The 22082-nt window shown below is 43.6% G+C and overlaps 2 protein-coding genes across 11 annotated transcripts in view; both read left to right on the top strand.

The window, feature by feature from the left end:
• The window catches only part of AHCYL2 (adenosylhomocysteinase like 2), a 209372-nt gene extending 194156 nt beyond the window's left edge, over positions 1–15216 (top strand). For 8 of the 9 annotated variants that reach the window (XM_017957153.2, XM_017957151.2, XM_017957150.2 and 5 more), the window contains 5 exons: positions 7851–7949; positions 9882–9950; positions 10071–10149; positions 11464–11584; positions 12058–15216. In XM_017957153.2, coding sequence (XP_017812642.1) covers positions 7851–7949; positions 9882–9950; positions 10071–10149; positions 11464–11584; positions 12058–12064 — 375 coding nt within the window. In that variant the 3' untranslated portion in view covers positions 12065–15216. The other variant, XM_017957152.1, reaches the window with a different exon arrangement.
• A 4214-nt stretch (positions 15217–19430) lies between these two features.
• The window catches only part of STRIP2 (striatin interacting protein 2), a 54716-nt gene continuing 52064 nt past the window's right edge, over positions 19431–22082 (top strand). For both annotated transcript variants that reach the window (XR_645401.2, XM_021936257.1), the window contains exon 1: positions 19431–19628. Coding sequence is in view for 1 of the 2 variants with exons in the window: in XM_021936257.1 (XP_021791949.1) it covers positions 19500–19628 (129 nt within the window). In the remaining variant the exon portion in view is untranslated. The remainder of the gene's footprint in view (positions 19629–22082) is intronic.

The following is a 22082-nucleotide window of genomic DNA, read 5'->3' as shown; positions in this document are numbered from 1 at the left end:
ACCACTCCTTGAGGCATTATTCTTATTCTTAATTTTCAGTTGGGAAACTAAGAAGTTAACTACCTTGTCAGGCATGTAATTGATTCAAAATGAAACCGGTGCACAGGCCGGGCACGATGGCTTACACCTGTAATCCCAGCACTTTGGGAGGCTGAGGCAGATTGATCACCTGAGGTCAGGAGTTCAAAACTCCATCTCAAAAAAAGAAAAAAAAGAAAAAGAAAAAGAATGTGATGTTTGAAACCATGTGTGGTGGCTCACACCTGTAATCCCAGCACTTTGGGAGGCCAAGGTGGGATGATTACTTGAGCCCAGAAGTTCGAGACCAGTCTAGGCAACATAGTGAGACTTCATCTTTACAAAAAATTTAAAAAAAACAAAATTAGTTGGGTGTGGTGGCTTGCACCTGTAGTACCAGCCTGGCCAACGTGATGAAACCCCGTCTCTACTAAAAATACTGAGATTAGTTGGGCTTGGCAGTGTGCAACTGTAATCCCAGCTACCCCGGAGGCTGAGGCAGGAGAATTGCTGGAACCCAGGAGGCTGAGGTTACAGTGAGCCGAGATCGCGCTGTTGTACTCCAGGCTAGTCAACAAGAGTGAAACTCCATCTCTAAAAGGAAAAAAAGAAAGAAAGAAAGACAAAATAAACCATTGCACAAAATCCAGGGGTTTTTTTATGCCTAGTCTAGTTTTCTTTGTTTTGTTTTCCTGTGTGTTATATTTATTATCTCCTCATGACTTGTGGATTAACTTCAAATCATGATGGTAATCTCTCCTTCAGAGGCAGCCCAGACATAAGTAACCTCCCAGGATAAAGACCAGAAGACTCTTCACCTTCAATTACAAATATTTTTTGTATGATTGCTGTATGCCAGGTGTTCTTGTAAATGCTTGGAGTCACTGAACAAAACAAGCAAATATTTCTGCCCTCATGGAGCTTATGTCTTAGTGATAAGAAAAACAATAAACATAATAAATATGTAAAATTTATAGTATGTTAGAAGGCAAAAGCACCACAGAAAAAAGAAAAAGTAGAGCATGGTGGGAGAATTGAGCACTGGATTATAATTTGAAATAGATCAAGCTGTGACCGTTATTAAGAATATGATGGGCCGAGCGCAGTGGCTCACACCTGTAATCCCAGCACTTTGGGAGGCCATGACGGGTGGATCACCTGAGGTCAGGACTTCAAGATAAGCCTGGCCAACATGGTGAAACCCTGTCTCTACTAAAAATACAAAAAAATTAGCTGGGCATGGTGGCGGGCGCCTGTAATCCCAGCTACTCAGGAGGCTGAGGAAGGAAAATTGCTTGAACCTGAGAGGCAGAGGTTGCAGTGAGCCGAGATAGCACCATTGCACTCCAGCCTGGGTGACGAGTGAAACTCCATCTCAAAAAAAAAAAAAAAAAAGAAAATTAATATGATGTTTGAGACCATATGTGGTGGCTCACACCCTAATCCCAGCACTTTGGGAGGCCAAGGCAGGATGATTACTTGAGCCCAGGAGTTCAAGACCAGCCTAGGCAACATAGTGAGACCTCATCGCTACAAAAAATAATAAAAAAAAAATTAGTTGGGTGTGGTGGCTTGCACCTGTAGTACCAGCTATTTGGGAGGCTGAGGCAGAATCACTGGAGCCTGGGAGGCAGAGGTTGCAGTGAGCCAAAATTGTGCCAGTGCACTCCAGCCTAGGTGGCAGAGTAAGACCCTGACACTGGCAAAAAAATTTTTTTAAAAAAGATGATGTTTGAGGCAGACTTGAAGGAATTTGCCATGTGGGTTTTTAGGTAAATGGCATTTGAAGAAGAGAGAAAGGCCAGTACACATGTCCTCAGGCAGGAGTGTGCCTAGTGTGTTTGAGGAACAACAAGGAGGCCAGTGTGCTTGGAAGAGATTGAGCATAGGACAAGGAACAATGGAAGATGAGGTCAGAGGGGTAACAGGCCAGATCTTAGAGGGCCTCATAGCCCATTGTGAGAACTCCTGATTATATCCTGAGAGACTAGGGAGCTGTTGAGGGTTTATAATCTGACTTACATTTTTAAAGGATGGCTTTTATTTTAAAAGGATTGCCCTGGTTACTGTGTTGAGACTACACCAAGTTTTGCAGGTATTACCAGGTGGCTCCCGTATCTGCCAGTCACATGAGCTAAGGGCCATCTCTCACTTCTCTTTGTGTTCTTCTTGGCGGAAGATACATAGCTAAGGTAAATGGTCCAGAAAAGGAGATGCTCAGAGGAACTTTTGAAAAGTTAAATTATTCAGCCTTTGGTGATAGTGTCACAGGGCATGTAAAATGAAATTCAAGGAAATACCAAACTCAACTAGTAATTGAAACCAGAATTTTTATTCAGTGTTTAGCAAATTTATATTGAATACCTGCTCTGCTCTGTGCCAGATACCAATTTACTAAACAAATGACAGTGAACAATATCCCGTCTCTCAGGGAGCATATATTCTAGTGTGGGAGACAAATAATAAAGAAATAGATCGTTATTGTTAGTGCTTAGTATTGAAGAAAAATAACAAGGTAAGGATATTGGGGATTCCATTTTAGTTAGGTAGTCAAGGAAGTCTTTGAGGAGATAACACTTTAAAAAACCTGAATAAAATAAAGGAGCAAGCCATCCGAGCATTCTGTTCAGAGAGAATGGCAGGTAAAAGACCCTGAGGGAGACACCTGCTTGATGTGTTTGAGGAAAAGAAAAGAAGCCACTGTGTCAGGAACATTGGTCAAGGGGGTAAGGAGAAGAGTTAACTCAAGGAGGTATAGGCTATGTAGAGCTTCACAGGTCATGTTAAGGACTTTAGATTTTATTCTGAAAGAAGCCATTGGGAGGTTTTGAATAGATGAGTGACAAAATCTGATTTAGGTTTTTATTTATGTATGTATTTATTTATTTATTTGTTTGTTTGAGACAGAGTCTCGCTCTGTTGCCGAGGCTGGAGTGCAGTGGTGCAATCTCGGCTCACTGCAACCTCTGCCTCCCAGGTTAAAGCAATTCTCTTGCCTCAGCCTCCTGAGTAGCTGGGACTACAGGTGCCCACCACCATGCCTGGCTAATTTTTTGTGTTTTTAATAGAGTCAGGGTTGGCCAGGCACAGTGGCTCACGCCTGTAATCCCAGCACTTTGGGAAGCCAAGGCGGGCGGATCACAAGGTCAGGAGATCGAGACCATCCTGTGAATGGTGAAACCCCATCTCTACTAAAAATACAAAAAATTAGCCGGGCGAGGTGGCGGGCGCCTGTAGTCCCAGCTACTCAGGAGGCTGAGGCAGGAGAATGGCGTGAACCCAGGAGGCGGAGCTTACAGTGAGCCAAGATCGCGCCACTGCACTCCAGCCTGAGTGACAGAGCGAGACTCCATCTCAAAAAAAAAAAAAAAAAAATAGAGTCGGGGTTTCACCATGTTGGCCAGGCTGGTCTCGATCTCCTGACCTCATGATCCGCCAGCCTCGGCCTCCCAAAGTGCTGGGATTACAGGCATGAGCCACTGCGTCCAGCTGACTTAGGTTTTTAAAAATTACTCTGGAAGCCAGGTGTGGTGGCTCAGCCTGTAGTCCCCGGCTATTGAGGAGGCTGAGGTGGGAGGATTGCTTGAGCCTGGAAGTTAGAAGTCAGCCTGGGCAACATGGTAACATCCTGTCTCTAAAAAGAAAATTACTCTGGCTTTTGTATGAAGAAAACATCCTGGAGCTTGACTAATGATAGGGATAACAGCAGGTTCTTTCAGTATTTCTGACTGTAGAAAGTGGTGGCTTGGATTACATGGGCAAGTGGTAGAGGTGATAAGAAGTGATAGGTTGTGACCAATGGAATTTGCTAAATGGATTGGATGCACAGTGTGAGAAAAAGAGGGAAATCATTACCAGTCAATTCAGTGAAACTGTAGAAGAATGATTTTGGTAAGTATCCAGATATTTTTAGTAATCAAAATTTTTAAAGAGTGTTTTTTTCCTTTTTTGGTAGGAATTCATAGTTTTACCTAACCTTGAGATGTTGCCTGCTGCATATTTAGGAAGGAGCAGCTCATCAGAAGAGTTGATCATTTAGAAAGCTGCATTTTTTCTGAGAAATAGGAATGCTGTGAATATTGAAGGACCTGGGATAGGGATTGTGCTCTTCACTGCCTTTTGGCCATATCTTTCTTTTGTATATTTGCTTTCTCTTAAAAGCAGACCTGCAGCCAGGTGTGGTGGCTCATGCCTAGAATCCCACACTTTGGGAGGCCCAGGCAGGTGGATCATGAGGTCAGGAGTTTGAGACCAGCCTGACCAACATAGTGAAACGCCATCTCTACTAAAAATACAAAAATTAGCCAGGCGTAGTGCCGTGTACCTGTAGTCCCAGCTACTCAGGAGGCTGAGGCAGGAGAATCACTTGAACCCGGGAGGCGGAGGTTGCAGTGAGCCGAGATAGCGCCACTGCACTCCAGCCTGGGTGACAGAGTGAGACTCCATCTCAAAAAAAAAGCAGACCTGCTTACCCATGTGCATCACATAGAAGGCCTGTGAAGAAAGCTTCACAATTCAGGTGGTCAAACCATTAAGTACATAGGCTTTAAACATTTTTTCCAGCCAAAGAATGATTTAACCTGAGACTTTGTGCTTTACAGGACTAGAACCACAGTTGTTCTCCCTGAAAAAACAAAACAAAACAAAACAGATGTGCACTGTTCAGAATTATGTAAGACCAATTTGTGCAAGCATAATGAGTGGCCAGTTTATGGTGGGATGTACACCTGGTTTGGGGAGGTAGTCTGCACAGGAATCCCTTTTCCTGGTAGGTTGTTTAGTGATTATAGGCCCACAGCAAAGACAACTGGATGTTTTTGAGAGATTCTGTCAAGCTGTGCCAGCCGTAAGGTAGGAAACCCTTTTGCTCTTGAGGAATGTGACTGCTGACTAGGCCTTAATAGGCAGGTTATTGGAGCTTCCTGGACAGTGATAGAGATAAGTTAACCAAGTTTCTCTTCAAACCTCTTTTTAAACTTACTGTCAGACTTTCACCTACAGCATAGCCATACCAGTGCTCTAGTAAACTGCCTCTACTAAGCATTGGTTATTTTCTTATGTTCATAAGAAGTGTCCTTTCCTTGATTCTGCCATATCTTTCTTCCCAAGGAATACTTCCTAAGATGGGTTTTAGCTCTTCACTCCTAATCACCAGGATTGCTTGGCCTCTGGGAGATTAGGGGTGTGAAATACTAACCTGAATACTAACCTGAAATACTTTATACTCCTGTATAAAGTATTTACTGAATAAATACTAACCTGAAATACTTTAAACTCCTGTCATCTCAGTAAAAACTGCCATTGTCACCAAGAGTATCTCTTGACTCTTTGTGGTTATTACCCTCCATGGTACTAAGCTCTAAAGGCTAATGGGTTCTACTTCGTATATCCTTGACTTCTCAAAATGATCTGTTTGCTTAAATTCTTTTTTTTTTTTTTTTTGAGACAGGGTCTCACTCTGTTACCGCCCAGACTGGAATACAGTGGCACAATCTCAGCTCACTGCAGACTCAACTTCCCAGGCTCAAGCATTCCTCCCACCTCAGCCTCCCGAGTAGCTGACATTGCAGGCGCACGCCAACATGCCCAGCTAATTCTGTTTTTTTGTTTGTTTGTTTTTTTGTTTTTTTTTTTTTTTTTTGTAGAGACAAGGTCTCACTATGTTGCCCAAGCTGGTGTTGAACTCCTGGGCTCAAGGGATCTTCCCACCTTGGCCTCCCAAAATGTTGGGATTATAGGCGTGAACCACTGTGCCTTTCCCTTAAGTTCTTTTTAACCCTTATATTTACAGTATTTATTTATAACATTTATTTTTTAAAATTCCAATTTTAAAGGAATACTTGCTTAGTTTAAAAATGCAAACACCAGAAATATGCTTAAAATAAGCAAAAACTTCCATAATTGATATTACACTATATTGTTCTGCAACTTGATTTTTTTCACTTAATAGTGAGTGGGCTGGGCACAGTGGCTCACGCCTGTAATGCTAGCCCTTTGGGAGGCTGAGGCAGGCAGATCACTTGAAGTCAGGGGTTTGAGACCAGACTGGCCAACATGGCGAAACCCCGTCTCTACTAAAAAATACAAAAATTAGCCAGACATGATGGCGTGTGCCTATAATCCCAGCTATTTGGGAGGCTGAGGCAGGAGAATAGCTTGAACCCAGGAGGCAGAGGTTGCAGTGAGCCAAGATCATGCCATTGCACTCCAGCCTGGGTGACAGAGTGAGACTCCATCTAAAAAAAAAAAAAAAAAAAAAGAATAGTGAATGGTTTTCATGTTAGCACATATATGTCTATCTTTTTTTTTGGAGCTTCCTACTGTAGTACCTTTTTTAAAAAGAGTTGTATAATATTCCACTATATGGAACTACCCTGATTTACTTAACCATTCCCTTGTTTGTTTACATTTTTCACTATTATAAATAAGGCTGGTTTGAACATTCTTGGACACTTGTATTTCTGAACTTGAGAAAGTATTTTTATAGGATCGTGACCTAAAAAAGTGAAACTGATTGGTCAAAGATTAGGTACATATAAAATTTTGCTAGCTGCTTGCCCTCTAGAAAGGTTGAACCAATTTATGAAACTTGACATTTCAAGAAATTATATGTGTTTCCCATCTACCTAATAAAGAAACGGTCCACACCATTAATATAGTTCTGAATGCACTGAAATATAATTGTATATGTCTTTTCCACTAGATTGGTACTTCCTCGTGGATAGGAACCATGAATTTCTAAACTTTAGCTTAGCATCCCATTGTTTGCTTAAATAGACCTTGAAATACAAAATGAAAAGAAGATACTGTCTTTGTCCATAAATGGTTCACAGCCCAGTAAAGGAATCCACAGTCTTACCTATATTCATGCTCTTTACTACGATGCCTAGAATATGGTATGTACCCTGTAAATCATTATTGTATAACTAAAAGCGTTTCTCTTTATTTGTCTGAAAACTATTTGGCAGGACTCCTTAATTTTATCAAATGAGCCAATGGGTAGTTTTGGAATATGAACTCACTTTCTATTTTAGGCATTGCCTATTGGAAGAAAGAAGGTGTTGTCTTAAGTCTATACCCCGTGGCTGTTATTTGATTGCTGCTGTTAAAAAAAATAACATTTTTTTCTCATTTTCTCTGAATATACAATATACAGAAATGGAAGGAGGGTGAGCCATTGGGAGCTTTACTCTACCATTAAGCATTTCTTTAAAGGCTACCTCACATTTGCACTTAGGTCACAAAGCTTCTGTAACTAGGGTGGACCACCATCATTGAAAAGGTGGAACCTGGGACCTTGGGATATGAGGGCAGAACCTTGGGCCCCAGCATGCTATGTTTAGGACATTTGGCCTCTTACTAAACCCACTCAGCTGTGTTCCTCCTTTTTTTTCTGTGTTTCTTCAGCACTTATATATTCAGTTTGCACTGTATTAATTTGCACTTGTTTGCATGTTGCTTTGTAAGTATTTTAAGGGCATTTTTTTCCTCTCACATATGTATTGTTTTGTGTCCCCATCTAAAGTAGAAGCTTTTTGAAGGCAGAAACCATGTCTTTGGTTTCTTTTGTATTTCCCATAGCACCTTTTACTGTGAGAGTGGGCACACAGTATATGTTGTGGAATGACATCCTGAGTGATCCCTCCCTGGCTGGGCCTCAGATTAAATTCCCTGAAATGGAACAGTCCTAACCAACACAGGACAGGTATTCTCCATCTGGCATGTTGGTTGCTCCTTTCAACCTGCTATTTGAAATGGCTCCCTTCAACATCTTTCTGTCCCCACAGTGGGGCTTGCTATGGCTAATGCTGTACTTGCTGTATGTGTTCCAGGCAAGTCTGCGGACACCAGAGCTGACCTGGGAGCGAGTGAGATCTCAAGTTGACCATGTGATATGGCCTGATGGCAAGAGGATAGTACTGCTGGCAGAGGTAAGGCTGAGACTGGCAAAAAATACTCCCCCACAACAGGAGAGACTGCAGTACCCAGGTCCCCTCCTCTTCATGTTCTCGCATACTTTCAACTCCTCTGTGAAGCACAAGTTTGACTACTTTCCCAATGGATTTTACTTCTAATTGTGAAAGATCTTTTCATTCTGCAATTAAGAAACTATTTTGGTTCCCCACTTTTCACCAATTATCCCGTCTCTCCATGTCAATCCACAGGTTGAGTCAGATAATGATTATTACTGTAGAAGGAATTCACAAATAGAACCAGTGCCACTTTAAGTGATGTGTGCAAAGAGATAATGTCATTTGTGGGATGCTTTAATCAGTAAGCACAAAGTAGATATTCCCTACTGTAACCAGGACTATCAGGCAAGCTCTGGGAATGTATGTTTTTACTGATAGATTCCCTGTTTTTGAATGTCCATTGCCTTGAATTGAGCCAGATGTGTAGTAGGTACCTACCTAGATATCAATTGCTCAATTGATATTTCCTCATCCTAGCTCCTAACTCACATTGACACTATTGACTTTCATTTTACTTGGCTTCCATGTCAGTGTTTGACCCCTTTTCCTTTCTTAAAAGCTCCTCCTCCCTAGTCCTGGATTCCTGAGAGCTATAATGATGCCTTCTATTCTTACCTTGAAGCTTTCTCTTCATCAGAGAAAGATACCGAAATAACAAGGAGGATAATAATACTTTTCTCAATTTTGATTTTCAGTCTTTTTTCTTTCTTTTTTTATATTAAAGAACCTGAATATGAAAATGTAAAAGATACATGGTCTTTATCTAGGGGCCCAAAAGTTAGGGGTTTTTAGTGTCCTTACTGTTCTCTTCACGTTTTCCTCAATTTATCTCATCTTCTCAGATACTTTAGGGCATTCATAAAGGGACTGAACTATTTCTTCACAAGGAAGAAGTGTATATGAGGAGGAGATGGGCAGATTGCTAAATATGCATTAATAGCTTTGATGTCAGTCTGCTGACTGATGACTTATTTCTAGCTGCCCTAGGAGGTCCCACCTGGTAATTTTGGTGACAAAAGCAAGTACCATGGGTGTTTTGTGCTACATGGTTGAGCAAAAAGGTAGTCAGGCTTCATAGGAAATAAAATAGGAAAGGGTGGCATTGGGGGCAGTTTCTAGTTCTTCTGCTATCTGAATCACCAACTCAAAATGCAAGGCTGACAAGGCTGTCTTTGAATTCAGGAGAACCAAACTGAAGGAGAAGCACAAAAATCATCACCGCTATGGTGAAACCCCGTCTCTACTAAAAAAAATGATAAATAAAATTAAAAATACAAAAGTTAGCTGGGTATGGTGGCACACGCCTGTGATCCCGGCTACTCTGGAGGCTGAGGCAGGAGAATCGTTTGAACCCAGGAGGCAGAGGTTACAGTAAGTCAAGATCATGCCACTGAACTCCAGCCTGGCAACAGAGGGAGACTCCATCTAATAAATCAATCAGTCAATCATCACAACTTCCTAAGTCCAAAGATATCTCCCCTCACAACCTGGAGAGATTGTCCCTGGATTTGACTGATCATTGTTTATTTCAAGACAGTCTGCCAAAGGAATGCCAATCCTCAGAAGGAGGATATTTTGCTGTAGAGAGTGGAAAATTAAAGAGAAATACACTGATATTTGGCATAAGCCTCAGTGTCATATGACCATCTGTATTCCTTTTCAAATAATTGCAGAAATCTTTTAGCTATTAGTTTCATCAGGTTTTCCAGAATTTTAGTGGTTTCATTTAAATATCAGTCAGTTAGTTCTTATATATTAAACAGCTGCTTTTTTTCCAGCAGTGTTAGTCGGGAAGTGTTTGGAAAATGGCGGTCATGCTTCTCTTCCCTCACTTCTCAAAGGCCAGCAACTTTGTCCTAATCCATTTGTGTCTTCATCTTTGATCACTAGGGCCGCCTGCTGAACCTAAGCTGCTCCACAGTGCCTACATTTGTGCTCTCAATCACTGCTACTACTCAGGTAAGGCTTCCAGAGTGGGACAGCAGTAGTCTGGAGAGGGTTCTCAGACCCACCAGGTTTCACTTGCTTGGGTAGATTGCCATGAATGGCACATCAGCATCCATCTCTCTGCTTTTCTAGGCTCTTGCCTTGATAGAGCTTTACAATGCTCCTGAGGGTCGCTATAAGCAGGATGTCTACCTGTTGCCCAAGAAAATGGGTAAGTATTTACTCTTCCATCTCCATCCTTACCAAAGTAGTTCAGAGTCTGAGGCTAAAGGAAGTTTGGGGGCATTAGCTTACTTAAGTATGGGGGCGGGGAAGGTACCTTCATTTTGTAAAGTAGGAGTTAGGATTCCTAGGTCCCATTCCCAGTTGATTTATCCCATTTTCGACATGTGTTGCCCTTGCAAAGTGGTGACATTTTGCTGTGATTTATTTTACCTGCCTGTGAATTTTAAGGATTTTTTTTCTCTTAAAGTATCTTTATGTAGGAATCTCAAAGGAAAAAAAAAATCTTCCCTTAAAAGAGAAGAATTATCTCCTACCTTGTGACATCTGACTTATTCCAATTCTAGGCTGCCAAATAGCCCCTACCAGCCTTTTCTCAGATGACACAAGACTTTCTTACTATGCTTTCCAACACCAATCCCAATGCTTCAGGCCAAAGGAGAGATGTGAAATAGGAGCTATTCAGTTATGTGGGTGTTTTGTATAAGAGAAACATTAACCTGTCTTAAATTTTTAAAGAGCCTGCCTCAAGCACCTGAACTGATACAGTGTGTTTATAAACTCCTCAGGCAAAGATCAGGTAATAAATCAGCTTCTGGTTTTGTTTTGCCTTAGCATTAGGTATATAACAACTGTTAAAAGTTGATATATTTTCCCTTTAGTAGACACTGTAGAAGAATATAAAAGCAACAGCACAGTCCATATTCTGATGGAATGTGTAATGAAGTTGGGAGACCAAACAAATACACAGGAAATGACACAAGATTATGAATAAGGACTGTGTAGTCAGATAATAGAATGTGAACAGAAACCCGTAAGAATTAAAGAGTACTAAAAGCAAAGCAAACAGTTCATTTATGCCATTTATCCTGTGAGAGTCCTTCTTAGTTTTTCCATTCAAGTTTCCCCAGGCATTAATTGTTTTAAATGACCCAACGTATGGAGTCCAAGGCAAAACTAAAGTTGGAGCTTCCCATTATTTAGTTCCCATATTATCCTGTTCCTTCTTTTAAATCTTGATGCCTGTTGTTTCTTTCATCTCTCCCGCACTTTTCTGGAAGGCAGGGTTCAAAGCTGAAAGAGTTAGTAAGGATAAATTGTTAAGGCTTTGGAAAGCACTAGGCTTGAAGCTGAAGGCAGCTGTTCCTTAGAATTGAGGACCAGTGAGCAAAGGTTGAACATTTTTCATTCAGCTCCAGGAATTAGAAGGTGTCTTTGAACTTTTTAAGGCCTAGCTTGGGGACAACAGCCATCAGGTAAAAGGCATGCATGCTTATACCAGGGCTTCTGTGGTCTGTTCCAGATGAGTATGTGGCCAGCCTACACCTGCCTACCTTTGATGCCCACTTGACAGAGCTGACAGATGAACAGGCCAAGTATCTGGGACTCAACAAGAATGGGCCCTTCAAGCCTAATTACTACAGGTGCCTTGGGCTCCCCAGAAATCAGGGACACCTGGGCAGTGATGAGCTTCCTGCACTGGAATTGGTCTTTGCATCCCCAACCACATACGCTTACATGAACTCAGAAAAATGAACCCACTTCCCCTCACTGCCACCCTCAAAAGACTCTTCAAGGCCTTAAATAGTGTTCCCCTTCCTGAATTTGCCTTTTGGAGACAGAGAGGTGGAGTTTGGGTAAGTGGCTATTTGCCTCATTAAATAAAGTTCCCCTTCCTTAATTCCTTTCCCCATTTCATCTTGTTGCCATGATTTTTATCTCTCTATGGAGAAATACTGGCCTTTTTCAATGATGTGAAAAGGAGACACAGTTATCTTCTGTCACTGCACACTCCAGGAAAGTCTCTGCCTCCTGTTACACCTTTAGGCAGGCTCTTCATGTCCCAGCATCCCCATTAGCTGATAACATCACAGTCTCATCTTTCTTTTCCCTCCAGGTATTAAGTTCCTGTAACTCAAACCAGAAGTTTTAAGGAATAGAACTCCAAGCCTTTTCTCCACTACTATACAAGAAAGAATTCAGCAAGCTGCTTCTCCAATCAAAGCTGCCTGCCGTGCTCACCCTGTGTGTTAGGTTATTTATTTATTAAAATCAAGAATCCTGTGCCTGTAGCATTGGCCCAGAGTGTGGTTACTGCCCTGAGGGCCATGAGAGCCACAGAGGACGGGCTGAGGAAGGAAAGAAATGGGGTCACTGCTCCCAGTGCATCATTTGCATCATTCCCCATTGACTGAATCCTCAGCAGTGGCCATTTTTTCCTCTTGTCCAGGCTCACGAGTTAGTCCAGAGATTCCATACTCCCCATTCCCTGGAGTTTTCTGGAATAAATTTTCAGCACCTGCTTTTCTCAGCTTTGGCCCTTCCCCAGGTGAGGCCGTTGGGAATTAACATGGCCAGTGTTTCAGGCAAGATTGGATTCCCAATCTTGACCATCACTATCACTGCCTTCTTTATATAAAGGCTAATAAGGAAGGAGTGTTATTTATGGCTTTGCCAAGCTACATCAAGAACTCAGCTGTGCTGTGCCTACCAGGGGTCTCCTTTCTTACCCAGGACTCCTTTCTTCTCCTTGAATATTTACGTCCATTTTAACACTTGCTGGTTGCAAGAGGGATGTGCCTCCATTATTTCCTCCACAGTTTTGGTATTTGTCAGACATTTGTTTTGCTGTCTTTCTAATCCAGCCAACCTCTGCTCAGGAAGTGGGGCCAGCTCCACTGGGACCCATAGTTTTACTTCCTTGTCATTTAATTGGATATTTTCCAAGGAAGCCCCTCCAGATTGGCACTATCTCAGAAAAGGAGAGCTTGTTGTGAAGCACTGCTTCCTGAAACTTCCTGCTATTGCCTAAAGCTACGTCTGAAACAGTAGGGAAAGGCATACTTTTTCAGGGACTTAGGGGTATAGGCTTTGGAAATGGGACCGGTCTTTCAGACTCAGAGCTTGATACCCTAACGAAGCAGAATATATTTATTTGTTTCCCAGGGAGGTCATTGCAGCTTGACTGGCTGAGGGATACAGAGATGAAATTGTAAACTGTACCCAGATTATCAAAGCTAATTTGACTAGTTTGAACCTCGTCAGACATTCATTCCTTTGACAATTGCCATGGATGAAACTTGAGATCTGCAATCTGATCTGTGGTCTTCTCTGCTGGCATATCTTTTATAACTCTTCCATTTGAGGATTCTGTATTTCAGAGGCAGTTTCTTGAGTAACTCCAGTGCTACAAAAAGAATTAGTAATGTGTTGTGGGCAGCGTGACATTTTATGCCCCACCCAAAAATTGGATTCCTTTTGGAGACTGATCTGTTGGTCTCAAGGGTTTCACTGGGACCAGATTGGTTCTAAGAGTTGGTCTGGAGTGGCCCTAGGAAACTTGAATTAAATAAGCCTCTTCCCCTTATCGATCCTATTTAACACTCTCAGGTTTGTTTGTTTCCCACTTTTTTCCTATGCTGATCTGCCTCAAAGTCTCAAGACCAAGGTGGCTCAAGGAAACACCAGACCACTCATGACCACTATAACCTTCCCATCCTGATTCTCTTCTTCTACCTCCACCCTCTCCAACTTCTCTTGGTCTTCACATACACTCTCAGAGCTAGTCTGAAAGTGACCTTACTTTTGGAAGTAGGAAGTGGAACTTTGGTAAATGACTATTTGCCTCATTAAATAGTATACAGGTTCAGCCCATAGACTACAGTTCATCAGAGGCCATATGTCTCAGCAAGTACTGGTTATATTCTTTTTTATAAGGAAGATCATAAATGCTAAAAATCCCACTAAGACATTCAGTTCTTCCTTTTGCCTACCTAGTCCTGATTTTTGTATTAATTGGGTCCCTTTAGCAAGAGATTCAGATCTTTGTACCTTATCTTATATCCAGAGCAGATTCCATTTGGCAGATATATGGTCTCTAGCCTATTGTATTCTTAGACCAAAAATCATAACCTGCTGTTTCTCAGCAAAGCCTTGCTCTCTGGAGCTTACTATGTGCTGGTACTTAAGGAGTACATTCTGCCTTGCTATAGTGAAGAGACCCACTCCAAATAAAAAAGGAGCCACACTGGGCTTCAAGTTAGGTTGCCAGTGTTGCTGCCCATGATGAGTTGTTTGCCTCTGAGTTTCAGATGACCTCTCTTCTTTGTAGGGACATTGTGCCATCAACATTAAGAAGAAAGAACCACAAGCCTCCCAAGTATTTGGGTTCTATCTTAGGGTTGAAATCGGTCATTATTCCCTCTACCCTTGGAATCAGAGCAATGTATCTTCTTTCCTCCAACCTCTTACCTTAGATGCATCCTAGTTATCTGGAAGCATGGGAAAGAAGGCTAATTATCTCTTTGTATGTGGCTCCAGTCTGTGAAGATACATACCATTTTCTCTACAATGAATCTGTGCTAATATTTTGCCTTCTTCTTTTCTTTTCCCCCTTAGAGACAGGGTTTCACTATGTTGCCCAGGCTAGTCTCAAAATCCTGGGCTTAAGCAATCCTCCTGCCTCAGCTTCCTGAGTAGCTGGAACCACAGGTGTGTGCTACCGTGCCTGGCACTTTTTTGCCTTCTTAATGGAGATATTCAGTTTTCTTTTTTTCATTTAAACAAAGAAAAAAAAATGTATTTACTCTACCTTCCCTCTGCTCTCCTCCCTCCCAATCCTACTTGCCCATATGAGCACGGCTCCCCATGGCCACATACTCTTGCAAAGCTTTTTTGCTGCTTCGCTTTTCTCTGAACAGATCTGATATTGCTGCTCCTGTGGTTTTCTCAAAATTAACTTTGCCATGGTTTTTAAAAAAGGAATCAAAATGCATTGTTGCATTAAGCTTTTTCAATAAAGGAAAATTACGGAAGGAAAATAGGCAACACCAGCAAATTATATGTGGACAGGTTCTAAACTATATATATATACATATATATATCTCTATATATATACGTAATCATCTAGTTCTGTCATCTTACTGAAAGGAATAAAACTTCTAAGGATCATCATTTCTGAGAAGTTCTTGGAAATCTTTATGTCTAAGTGATTGTATTAGATCAGCAATAATGACTATGTAATCTCAAAAAACAAATAAAATATTCTTAACATGGACTCTTAAGGGTATTTCTTGTTTCTGTGAACTAGGAATTCAGAGATGAGAGAGATCTCTGGGCAACAAACTAGAGATCCTGCTGTAGGGCAAGGATGTGAAAATATTACCAATGGGCATGTTTGAATGACCTTAGCTTTGTTAATAAATATCCTGTTCCCCTCCTACCTGCCAGCACACACGTGCATCCTGGCTGTGTGTATAAAGAACCTGCCTTCTCAGAACCACCACCCTGGGGAGTTGAGGACTGTAGGCTTAAGGCAGAGAAACTAAACCATAGTTCTAGGTCCCTGACTCCCTTTTAGTTGAAAAGCGCAGGAAATCAGCATCCCCCAGTTTGGGACCAAAGGACCCTGATAACTAGGACCTGATTATATCCAGCCAAAGGGAAGAAAGAAGTGCATCAGGCAGAGATTTGTCTCTAAATCAAGTTGCCTGACATAATCAACCAAAGGATGAATCCAATTGCCTATTCTTTCTCAACTGCCAGTAGAGTAACCATCTTTGGGTAGCTTTCTGATAGCCACCTTCTTTAGTTGACAACCTAAACTAGTTCTGCATCCTGTATGCAAGATGTTTTCTTTCCATAGCAGAATCTTCTGCCACTTTGGCTTCTGATTATTTAGATTAAGGGCCACAGGACTAGAATAGTCTGGGCAGTCGGTAATCCTCAAAATTAGTGCCATTCCAGTTAGGAGGAGAATGCAGCAGCCAGCAGTGAAGCCAGTGAGGCAGCTGAAAGGATTCACTCCCCTGCGACAGGGCTTGACTCCTCATTTGTGAAGGATGGAACCTTGGGTGCCTGGGTCTTCATTTCAGAATCACAGGGTAAGCCCAAGCTGTCCACTGCTGCACAAGTTTCTCCACCTCACAGTATTGTGGAAAATAACTTGAACTTTGAAACAGGCTAGCTTGGGTTTGAATCCCAGCTCTGCCATTTACAAGTTACGTAACTTAGCCAAATTACATAACCACTCACAGCCTTGATTTTCTTGCCTGTGAAATGGATACTGCTTATCTCCTAGGGTAAGGATTTAATGAACTGATGTATAAAAAGTGCTGCTTATTTAAAGAGCCTGGCGCGCACTGCTGGCTGCATGCACATAATTCCTTGTCTCAGTCTAGAGCCCTACAACCTCTGTTGCATCATTACACCCACAGGTGCCCTTTATGGAGAGAGGAGGGTGTTCTATCCTTTTTTTACTAAATTATCATAACTGCCTGGTAGCCTCAAAAAGCAGGTACTTTAAAACTTCCTGCATCTTATTAAGCTTTCTCAGTGCCAGGTACTATCCATTTAGTAAAGTATCTGACCTCTGTGGATTAAAGTGGAGTGCTTATATGGGGAAAAGGGTATATGTGATTATTGTAACTATACTTATTTATACCTCCAACCCTCTGCTGGCAGCCTTGAGTTTTGGGACAAGGGAAATTGGTAATGTAGGTTTTTTAATAAAGTCAAATATAAAAATAACAGCATTAGAGTCATCTCTGCAAGGTGGAAAGACTTGACCAGCCTCGACTAGCTCCCAGGTATGGGTGCCTCTGTGGTGAATGGTATTGATGGCTAACATGCCTTTGTTGACAAATAAGCTAAAATAAATTGAATGTGTGCCAATTCCATGGCCTATAGTTTCAAAGTTTTCAGTTACTCTGTGATTTCTTGTTGCATCTTCCAGTCATTTCCAGATATCTTCCTCCTTACTAGAAATTTTGAATGTCTGGGCCTATAATGAGCACATAGGTGTCTGATCTTAGTAAAGGTCTTCTATTCCATTGAGATGTGGAAAAGATCATGGATTGAGGTCTCGTGTTGACTCTACGCAGTCTTCATAGCACCAGTTTTACACATTCCTTCTCTGAAATTAAAGCCAGATGGAGCTCTAGGCTTAGTAAGTGGCTTTAGATAGCCACCAGAGGGGACTTGCAAGCTGTCCTCTATCCTACTCCCAAGATCAGTCTGCCCTTTCCCCTAGGAGTAGGCAGGAAAAGGAATAAAGCGTTAAAACTGGCCGCTCCTGTCTGCTACCACGGTTGATATTCTGCTGATTGACTAGGCTCACAAAAGAATATGAAGTTCTGGGCCTGTTAACCTTAGGGCTCTGACTACTTAGGAGGAGAAGAGGTACTGGGAAGAAAAGAGATAGAATAATGAATTCTTTTTATTAAGAAACCCCAATGGGCTGTGCTATGGCAAGTTTACCACACTGAAGCAGTGATGAGCAAGGCGTGGGTTGTGAATTTTAAAGCAGAGTGTAATTTTTTAAGAGTTTAACAAATTATACCCTGAAAAAACTCCAAAGTCAAGTAGTTCAGGCCTTGAGCCAGGGACTTTCTTGGAAATTCATATCAATTCAATTCTGTAAATGCCCCTCCACCACCACCACCACCACCACCACCACCACCAGGGACATTTTTCAGTATCTGGAGACATTTTTGATTGTCGCACTAGTGGGAGGATACTACTTACTGGCATCTAGTGAAGAGAGGCCAGGTATTCTGCTAAGCATCCTACAATGCACAGGACAGCCCACTACAATAAGTGTTCAGCCCCAATTGTCAATAGTACAGAGACTGTGAAACCCTGTGTTAAACGTACATAAATTAGGGGCATACAAAAATGAGCTAAATTTGGTCTTACTCGCAAGTAGCCTATATGTGGATGGGGAGAGGAGAGGGACTGGAAGAAGAAAGGGAAGATGGGTGGGTACAGTAAGGAGATATTGAGGACCAGGGTGAGAAAACCCAAAAAGCTCCAAAGAGTGCTCTCAAACTTGCCTTGTTCTGTCACCGATGAACTGGCAAAAGGAAAAGTGAGAGAGAGAAAGATGGTAAGAAAGGGACAGAGTTGTCCCTAAGATATGGGAAGGTGGATTAATTCCTCTAGGCCCCTTGCTTTGGGTATATTGTGGAAAATGTTAGGATTTTGGATCTAGGCAGAACTGGCTTGACACCAACACAGCCTGAATGAGTTGAGGGCCAAAAGGAAAGCTTTGTGGAGGAGGAGGAGGTGATAACTAACTAGAATCTTTAAGGGAAGGGAGAAAAGGAATCAACCAGGAGAAGAGAAGACAGCCTCTTCCAGAGAACAGCATAGGCAAGACCCTGAGACGAGATAGAATATGATACCTTGGGAACTGCAGGAAGGAATCTGCAAGTGCCGGTTTCCTCATCAGTAACATTGGATTCGTAAAAATACCCTGTCGGGGAGAGGTAGGATGTGATATCTGGAAAGCGCCTACTGCAGTGCCTGGCACCAAGCACAGTTCAACAATCCCCCAGACCCTTCCGAAAGCAACCAGGCTAGGGAGAGCGATGTGGTCCCACCCGTTCCCCTGGGCCTATGTCTTTGGGGATTCTATTACCAAGTCAGACTGTCTAAATATTTACTACAAGCTGCTTTTTTTAAATTCAGGAGAGGGCAGATCAAACAGCTTCTTTTGCTCCCAGTAACAATGAGCCCTTAGGAAGCATGTTAGAAAAGAGAGAGGAAGGAAAGAAAGGACTGGCGAGAAGGTGAGCTGAGGGTGGTGGCTTGCTCTCCAGTCAACATTTACACACCATGAGGAAGAGGCCCCCTACAGCAGAGAAGGGCAGATGACAGGAGCAGCCCTCGAGGGCATCACCAATTTCAGTGACGGAAAAACGCCCCCAACACACCCTTAGACCCCGAGTCTCCCAGCCAAGCCCTAGCTCCGGGCGAGATGCGTTCTCTTCAGAAAAACGCTGAGAATTCTCAGCTTCCGGAGACAGCGAGTCCCTCGTTTCGGGCGATGTCCCTGGCCACCTGGCGGTGCCATCCCTCCTCTGCGACTAAGCGGGATATGGGACGTGTGCAGGAGCCGGGATGTGGGGGTCCGGGTCGGTGGTAACAGGGAAACGGAGGCTGCAGTGGAGCAGGAGGCGGAGACTAGAGCTCCAGAAAAGGTCGCTACAGGGACGGGGGTGAGTGCTGAGAGACACCGAGTGAGGAGCACAGAGATAAACCTCCTGAGCTCAAGGCCCAGCTTTCGCAAGTCGTGGAGCCTGTAGCTAACCTAGGAGTCTCTGGCTGCCAGCAATGCAGCAGGACTAAAAAGATACCCCCAAAATCTCTTCAATGAGCCCCCACCTCCTCGTGTCCCGCTCCGGCCGGTCGAGCAGCCAATCGCCTCGCGGGGCGGGGTTGCGGCCAGCGGCCGTAACCAATAGCGGCGGAGGGGGCGGGTCCTGGCTCCCGGCGCGCGGCTGTGGGTCGCCCCGGGCAAAGCGAGCTGAACCCTGAGGGGAGCCGCTGACCAGCAGCATGGAGGACCCCGCTGTGCCCGGGACCGGGGGCCCTCCCGCAAACGGCAATGGCAACGGCGGCGGCAAAGGGAAGCAGGCGGCGCCCAAGGGCCGCGAAGCGTTCCGAAGCCAGCGGCGGGAGTCAGAGGTGAGGAGCCCGGAGAGCTTCGGTTGGGGCCCGGAGACGCTCGCGGGCGGGAAGCGGCGGCTGAGGTGATTCGGCCTCGGCCCCGGAGCCCTCGGCGCGCTCGGTCAGCCCCGCGCAGTGGGCGCCTGCGGGGTCCTAGCGGCTGTACTCTGGGCTTTTTGGCCCCGACCCTTGTCCGCACGTCTCCTGCCGCGGGTTGGGGGCTTTCTAGCCCTCTGGCTTTCCCCCGCTGCGCGAAGATGAGCGCGGTATTGAGCGGACCAGATACTTTCCAAATATTTATCTCACTTAATCGCTGCAGCCCCTTGAAGCAGAAATTCCGATCCCAGTTTATGGAGTGGGGAACAGGAGCGGAGAGGTGAAGTGACTGGCTTGAGGGATGGAAGGCTGGAGCTCAGCTGCAGGAAAGCAGGATTGGCGAGTGGGGCAACCGCACTCCCCCACCCCAGGCTGCCTGCGGCGGGCCCCTGGACAGATCCACTGTGGCCGAGGGACTTCTGCCCGGCCCCATCCCCTTCCCCCACATCCCCCGTAAGTCTTAGGCCGTTTAGGGAGCGCCTTCCGCGGACATCAGGCCCCTGCAGTCCAGGAGTGGCTATCTGGAGGGAGCAGTCCCAGGATACAGATAGGAGTATGAATATTTCGATCTCTTCCTCCTCTCCTGAAAAAAGAAACGCTACCTAGGAAGATGAAAGCATTGAATTATTATCACTCCCCTATCCCCTCATTGAGGCAGTTTCCATCAGTTGGATCTGAGCGGAGCCGGAATCAGAATAGATGACAAAATGTCAGATGTGGCAGGGTCTGCAGAGATCATCTGGTATAGCCCTTGAATTTTACAGACCTAAAAGAAAGAGGAGTGACTTGCCCAAGATCAGACATCTGGCATACTTTGTGGTCAAGAACACCAGGCTTTGGAGTAGTCGGACCAGGTTTTGAATCCCAGCCCTACCATTTACTGCCTGTGTGATTTTCGGCACATTACCAAACCTCTCTGAGCTCCAGTTTCTTCATCTGTAAAATGAGATTAACACTGCCTACCTCAGAAGGTTGTGATAAAGTCAAAATGAGATCATTGACTGTAAAATGTTTGGCACAGTGCAGGCACAATGCATGTAATTAGTCAGTACATAGTAACTCTGAGTATATTACTATCGTCATCATCATCATCATCAAGTGGCAGAGCTGGTACTAGAAGCCAGGTCTTTGGCATTCCAGACCTTGCCTTACCATTTAAATAGCATTTCAGTTTCCAAAGTGATTTCATGTATGCTTTCCATTTTGATGTAGGTAGAGTAGGAGGAATCCATTCATTTTTTAAAAGGTAGAAGTGGAGATGAAAAGACTGGCCCAGAGTCACCACCTTGCAGAGGCAGAGCTCAGCCCTCCTGTCTTGCTAGATGATATCCACCACATCATCTCCCTCCCTACCTCAAGATGAGTCTGATCTTTTAGGGCACCCTGTACCTCCTTCTCCCACAAAGACATTGTTCTCGCTCAAATGTTTTTTTGGGGAGGTGAGCCATTCATTAATTCAATAATTATTTATCGAGGACTTTCTGCCAGTCACTATTTTAGGTGCTAGGGATATATCAGTGAACAAGATAGGGTCTTCCCCCATGGGGAGACAAATTGTGAGTAAATAAATAAAATAATTTCACAATGGTATGTTCTATGGGGGGAATAAAAGTCTCTGCCTGGGTCTCCCTTCTAAGGTTGCAATCTGTTCCCCACCTGTCAAGTCTTCTTCAGGCAAAGGCTCTGAGAGTACAGTCCTTTGAGACTCGAAAGCTTTCCACCTGCACCGCAGTTTACCTGCTGATTGTCTGCAGCTGCACTCTTCATGCCTGGAAATGAACAACTGCTGCAATCATCTCTATCTGGGCTCATTGCCTGCCGAAAGCCTGACTGGAAAGATTAGCTTTCCTTTACCTTCTGCGGCAGCAGAACTCCTTTTACCTGCCAGTACATCCCTTATCACCACAGTACCCAGGTGCCAGATCTGCTTTTCTTCTCTGCTTCTTTTTGCTTTCCCGTGGAAGGCAGTCCTTAGAGGAGATGGGTTTTTTTTTCCTCTCCAGGGCTTTTAAAAAATCACTAGAAGAGAATTACTGTGGCACAAGTTAAGAGAGCCTCATCATGTATCACTGTTTATGGAAGCACTGTTGACCTACCTTCTCCCACTGGCTTAGTGTGTGAACGAACATCCCAACCTAAAAAGGAAGCTAAAGAATAATTGTTTGCTTAATAAGAAGAGTCTTAACCTAACAAAAGGATTCACCTCAGACCTCTTTTAGCCAGATCTGGTTTATTGATCTCCAACTCCTTGACAAAGTTTTAACTGGTCTGTGGTAAAATGAGGAAAATTCAGGTCATCGAAGTGACTTTTTCTAAAAATTTAGTTCAATATATTAAATTTAAGGATGTATACAATTTAAAACAGTGTTTTCCAAA

Source organism: Papio anubis, chromosome 4, assembly GCF_008728515.1.
Source record: "Papio anubis isolate 15944 chromosome 4, Panubis1.0, whole genome shotgun sequence".
Lineage (NCBI taxonomy): Eukaryota > Metazoa > Chordata > Mammalia > Primates > Cercopithecidae > Papio > Papio anubis.
This window is presented reverse-complemented; position numbering and strand designations above follow the sequence as displayed.